We start from the raw sequence: 6,259 nt of genomic DNA on the forward strand, positions 1-6,259 counted from the left end.
GAGAATAAAAAATATAAAAAAAAAAAAAAAAAGAAGGAATAAGAAAGTGCATCAGAAAGCCAGATAACTATGAAAAGTTCAGGGAAGTGACTCAAGAGGAAGAAGAAAACCCAACTCTCTTTCAGGGACGGCTTGTGGAGGCTTTTAGAAAATTTACTAACATAGACCCCTCCACTCCGGAGGGTCAAGCTCTGCTGGGACAACATTTTGTCAGTCTGCCCCAGATATTAGGTGACAACTCCAAAAGTTACAATTAGGCCCACAAACCCCTATGCACCAACGCTTAGAGGTGACCTTTGGGGTATTTAATAATCGAGATCAAATTCAGGAGGAGGAAAGAACTCAATGTGAGAAAAGGCAGGCCAAGGCTCAAGCTAAACAGGTAACAGTTGCTGTCAGCCATGCCTGGCAACCTCAGGGCAACCCGAAGGGGACAAGGAGTTTCAACCATCAGTCTCGAGGTAAAACCAACAAGAGGGAATGCTTCAAATATAAGTCAACTGGCCACTGGGCCTGTAAATGCCAGGAGCGCCCCCAGGCCATGCCCAGTCTGCAAAGAGACGGGTGTCTGGAGGTGGGCGTGCCCTCAGCCCTGAAGGGGAAAGGAAGCTCCTGATGCTGATGGCCATGCTGGACAACTGAGGCGGTCTCGGGGATTCTGGCTGCTCCCCCATGCCCCCCACAAGCTGTCTATCTCTGTCGAGGAGCCCCAGGTGGTCCTTGATGTGCCAGGTAAGAAGATCGATCTTTAAAATTGCTACGGGAGCCACTTATTCTGTCTTGATTTCTCATGCTGGGCCTCTTTCCTCTAAAAGTTGCACAGTAACTGGTGTTGACAGAAAGCCTTGAACGCATTACTTCCCTGGGCCTCTCGCTTGCCAGTTTGAACAGTGTTTGATCTTACATAGTTGATCTTACCTAGATCTTTCTAGTTGTTCCTGAGTGTCCTACCCTACTGCTCGGGAGAGACCTTCTGGGCTCCCTTGGGGCTATATTAGGTTTAAGGGTGGGCCTAGGGCAGCCCTGTTTCTTGACCCTGGCTAAGGCAGATCAACGGGAAGAGCAAGGGCCTGCTCGAAGGCTGATCTTCAGCTCTTGCCTTTTTAATCTACTTGTTAAGTTTGCTTTTTCCAGGTTACAGCAATTCAAGATGATGGTGATGCAGGGATTCCATCCACTCCCTGAAACCAGTCCTGCCGGAATAACAGCAGAAGTTGCCCTGGGGCCCCTAACAAGGCAAGGTAAGAGTTCCGTGGCCCCAATTAGGTAGGGTGGGTCTATGAACCCAATGTCAGCCTGAAGAAGCTACAGAAGATGAACCATTGCCCTTCATCCTCCCAATAAGATGTTTTTGGGTCCACATCTCTCAGGAGGGATTTGAGGTAGGAAATAGATAGGGCCCTGGTGAGCAGTTGCAGCTGGTCTCCTGCTGATGCTTTGAGATGGGATACCAGCGGGAGCACTGGGCCCTGATTGGGCGCATTCTTGTGGATTTCCCAGCCCAACACATGCGCACAGAAGGCCCTCAGTCTAGGGGAAGGACAGAAGGAGGGAGAAGATGCCAGCTGGAATCCATCTTGCCTGAGAGATGGGCGCCCACACCAGGACCAAATACGGAGATGATTGGTCAGAAAAACAACCCGGAAAAGTGCCCCTATAAAAGCAACCTAAGCTGCCCCTATTGTGTGCGACCTCTGTTGCTCTGCCACGTGTCCTTTGCTTCTAATAAACACTTTTATCTTTTTCATAATCTTTGTCTCTTTGCTGAATTCTTTCTTCAAAGAAGACAAGAACCAAGGTCCTTCTTCCAGTTGCTCCACCACCAGAATCAGCTCCAGCATCCTTTTGGGGAAATCCTCGTCTACCGAACCCTGAGCCACAGGTGGGCAGGATGGGGTGTCATAGTCACCGGTGGGCCTTGCCCCAGCCCAGGACAGGTAGGTGCAGAGCAGCCCCTCCATGGTCAGCTCTGCCTGGGGTGACCAGGCTGAGGTCTGCCTTGTCAGGGAGGGGAGAGATGGGGGTCCCACTTTGGGTGACTGAGGAGTTACAGGGACAGGGAGAAAAATGGAGAGGGACAGACAGCGAGGCATCCACCAGACAGACACAGAGAGAAAAAGAGACACAGGAAGAGATATAAAGAGAGGGATGGAGGGACTTCCCAGGTGGTCTAGTGGTTAAGACTCCACGCTTCCAATGCAGGGGGCCCGGATTCAATCCCTGGTCAGGGAACTAGATCCCACATGCTGCGCAGCATGGTCAAAAAATAAATAAAAAAGAGAGAGAGAGAGAGAGAGATGGAGACAGCGGGAGATACAGAGAGAGACACAGATACAGATAAACAAAAAATGGAGAAAGACAAAAGGAGACGAGAGAGAGATGGACAGAGACAGTGAGGTCAAGATAGAGAAGAGAGATAACAACGGCAGGCAGAGAGAGAAACTGTCAGATGGAGAGACAGAGAGCGAGAGATACGGCAGTAAAGATGACTCCCTCCAGGATAAAGCAGGCTGTAAAAAAGGCAGATCAAAGGCACTAAAAAAAAAAAAAAAAAAACACGCCTCTCTCCCCATCCCTGCCCTCCTCAGCCCCACAGAGGGGAGGCCTGCAGGGACAAGCTGGCAGAGATGCACCGCTCACCGATGCAGAGATGCAGATATGCATTGGCCTGGAAGCTGAGCCCAGGCCCCTCCCCTTCTCCCACCAGCTCTGGCAGTTTGGCTGCTGGGTGGACGTCGTGGTGGACGACAGGCTGCCTGTGCGTGAGGGGAAGCTGATGTTCGTGCGCTCGGATCAGCGGAACGAGTTCTGGGACCCACTCCTGGAAAAGGCCTACGCCAAGTAAGGACCCCGACGCCACCACGCTGACCTCCTTCTAGGCACTCCCACAGCAGCAGCTGGTCCTCCTTCAGCTCTGCCCACCTTCCCTCCTGCTGCTGGCCAAGCCCATTAAGCTGCTACCCTGGCCACAACTGAAGGCCCCACGCCCTGAAGCGGAAAACACTGAAGAGGCGTCCTTGCTCCCCGGCACCCCAAACCATCAATTAGTATTAACGAGGGAAGGTTCCTCTCTGCCTAAAGACCCCCATCTGGGCTCAGATGGAGGGGAGGCCCCACCCCCATGACTCAGGAGGTTAAAGGGCCTGGAGCCGGCCTGTGAGCCCACAGTGTCCGGATGGCGTGTGGCAGCAGGAGAGTCACCATCCAGCTGGTGAACGAGGAGGCAGGGCCTGGAACCAAGGGCCCAAAGCCCTTTCGGGGCCACAACTACAGAGCAATCCGAGCAGCCTGCCTGGATGAGGGGATCCTGTTCCAAGATCCATACTTCCCTGCTGGCCCTGATGCCCTTGGCTATGACCAGCTGGGGCCTGACTCGGGGAAGGCCAAAGGGGTGGAATGGAAGAGGCCCCATGTAACGTGTGGATGCGGGTTGGGCTCCCGGGTCTGAGGAAGGAGGCTGGGGGCTGGGCTCCTGGTCTGAGGGCGGAGGTGTCACTGTGGGACCAGCTCAGAGCAGGTTCAGCAATCCTGGGTCAGGGGAGGCCCAGGGAAGCCAAACGCCGCCCACAGGTTTTACAAGCCTCTCATGGGGTTGGAGGCCCTCGTTACTCCAGAGCCGCGAGGGCAGGAGGGGGCCGGGCATCTGACCCCCCAGCTGCTCCTTCCCTCCCCTTCCTGGCTGAGGTCTGGATTCCCCCATCTCCCCCAGGAGTTTTGCGCTGAGCCCCAGTTCATCTGTGAGGACATGAGCCGAACAGACGTGTGTCAGGTGAGTCTGGGTGAGACCACTGAACCCATGCTGAGCCCCCAGATCTGGCAGGTTGCAGTGGGACCCTGACAGCTCCGCCCTCAGCCTCCCCGTTCCCTGTCCCTGCCCCTCCCTCTCCCTCTCAGGCTCTCCTCTCCTAGTGCCTCGGTCTCCCTCTTTCCACCCTCCCCCAATCCCAGCCTTTCCTGCCAGGTAACTGCTGGTTTCTTGCAGCCGCTGCCTCCATCAGTCTGTACCCACGACTCCTGTCCCAGGTGGTCCCCCCCGGGACAGGGCTTCCAAGATGGCTACGCAGGCGTCTTCCACTTCCAGGTAAAGCTCGGTTCCTCTGTTCATGCCTCAGTTTCCCCCAGGGTGACGTGGATTTCATAGTTGACACTGTCCCCTTGGGGCTGTAATTCCCGGACTGGTACAGCAGGGTCAAGCGTCAGAGGTTGGGGCCCAGCAGGGTTGGAGGTGGGAAGCCGAGCCCAGGCCCCTCCCCTTCTCCCACCAGCTCTGGCAGTGTGGCTGCTGGGTGGACGTCGTGGTGGACGACAGGCTGCCTGTGCGTGAGGGGAAACTGATGTTCGTGCGCTCGGATCAGCGGAACGAGTTCTGGGACCCACTCCTGGAAAAGGCCTACGCCGAGTAAGGACCCCGCCTCCGCCAGTGGCAGCCCCAAGTCCCAGCCAGCAGGCCCCAAGCCACAGGGGATGCCTGGAGCTCCCCGACTTCTGGGATCCTCTAGACACCCCGCCAAAGATCTCAAACCAAGGTACAGCCCACAGGACCCTCATGTCATACCATCGCCTGAGGACCTCCAAATCATAAACACCTCCCTGATATATTTTTTTGGGGGGGACCGTGCCTTGTGGCATGCGGGATCTTAGTTCCCTGACCAGGGATTGAACCCGCGCCCCCTGCGTTGGGAGCACAGAGTCTTAACCACTGGACCACCAGGGAAGTCCCCCTCCATTGATATTTCACACAAAATATTCCTCGATACCCACTGAACACTCTTAATTCTGAAGGAGACTGAAATCTCGTATCAGGCCCCAGAGTCACCAAATCTAAACAATCCCCTTGGGGGACCTGTAATCTCAGACAGTCTCTTCTGATCCCTTGAGAAACCCAAGACACCTCCAAAATATTGGGTGTAATCCCGGGGACCCTTAAATCTTCGCCTTTCCCCATTCCGCGGCTCTGAAATCCCTGTCAAACCCCATAGGGCTCACCCCCCAAAGCAGACATCTCCCACAGACTCTAAGTGTCAGACACAGCCCCCAGGATGCCCAGAATTCTTTCAGAGCTCTTCTGTGACCCCCAAATCACGCAGTCCTGGTGGCCCCAGGAGCCACCAGCCAAATTTCCCAGGGCTTCCCAAGTGCACCCTCCTTAAGAGTCTGCAAATTTGGGGGGTAGCCCTTGGGACCTCACAGCCTGAGACAGAGGCCCCCCACATTCCCATGGTTGCCCCAGATACTCGCCCATGCCTCAGACACCCCACCCCAGACCTGCTCCCACAGGCTCCATGGCTCCTATGAGGTGATGCAAGGCGGCCACATGAATGAGGCTTTCGTGGACTTCACAGGCGGTGGGTGAGGCGCTCTACCTGAGGCAGGACACTCCAGGCCTCTTCTCTACCCTGCTCCATGCCCTGACCAAGGAGTCCCTCGTGGGAGCCACTGCCCTGGTGAGAGAGTCAGACTCCCATGAAGACCCCCGCCAGGACCAGAGTGCAGTCACAGCTAGACAGGGGAGGTGTCCTGTGTCTTTCTCCCCTCTGCTTTCACTGTTGGCTTATTGTCTCTCACAAATCTAATGCCAGCAAGTCAAAAGGACATTTATTTGCTCTCGTGACTAATTAAGCTTCAGGCACAGCTGGATCCAGGTGCTTAGTGGCTGTTGTGAATGTGTTTTTCTATTCTTGCTTCTGGGTTAGATTCACTCACAGGCAGGCTTTCCTCTCATGGGCACAAAAGTGGGCCCCACAGCTGCAGGTTCCTCCTACTGCCCCCGGGGGATGTGTGTGTGTGAAAAAAAAAAAAGTGCCTCTTTCTGAGAATTTCAACAAAAGTCTCAGGACTGATTTTTCACGGGCTCAGGTTGGGTCATATGTCCATCTGTGACCCAATCACATATTCATTCACTGAGTCAGTCTAACTCATTCATTCATTCATTTATTTAATCCTTTACTCAGTTACTGAGTGTCTTTTGCGTTTCTCCACATCTTTTCCTCTCTGTTCTGTATCTTTCTTTGTCCCGGTGTCTCTATGTCCTCTTTATTTATTTATTTTTTTAGTAAATTTTTTAAAGATAAGTTTATTTATTTATTTATATTTTTTATTTTTGGCTGTGTTGGGTCTTCGTTGCTGCGCGCGCGGGCTTTCTCTAGTTGCGGTGAGCAGAGGCTGCTCTTTGTTGTGGTGCACGGGCTTCTCATTGCGGTGGTTTCTCTTGTTGCGGAGCACGGGCTCTAGGCGCACGGGCTTCAGTAGTTGTGGCTCG

The 6,259-nt window shown here is 54.0% G+C and overlaps 1 protein-coding gene across 1 annotated transcript in view; it reads left to right on the plus strand.

Annotated features, from left to right (window-relative positions):
- LOC129391456 (calpain-12-like) overlaps positions 1-6,259 on the plus strand; it is a 9,005-nt gene continuing 2,746 nt past the window's right edge. The window contains 7 exon segments of the mRNA XM_055079265.1: positions 1-3,412; positions 3,710-3,779; positions 3,962-4,029; positions 4,031-4,081; positions 4,266-4,399; positions 5,278-5,346; positions 5,348-5,444. Coding sequence (XP_054935240.1) covers positions 3,176-3,412; positions 3,710-3,779; positions 3,962-4,029; positions 4,031-4,081; positions 4,266-4,399; positions 5,278-5,346; positions 5,348-5,444 — 726 coding nt within the window. The 5' untranslated portion in view covers positions 1-3,175.

The sequence above is a fragment of the Physeter macrocephalus genome, chromosome 17 (assembly GCF_002837175.3).
Source record: "Physeter macrocephalus isolate SW-GA chromosome 17, ASM283717v5, whole genome shotgun sequence".
Lineage (NCBI taxonomy): Eukaryota > Metazoa > Chordata > Mammalia > Artiodactyla > Physeteridae > Physeter > Physeter macrocephalus.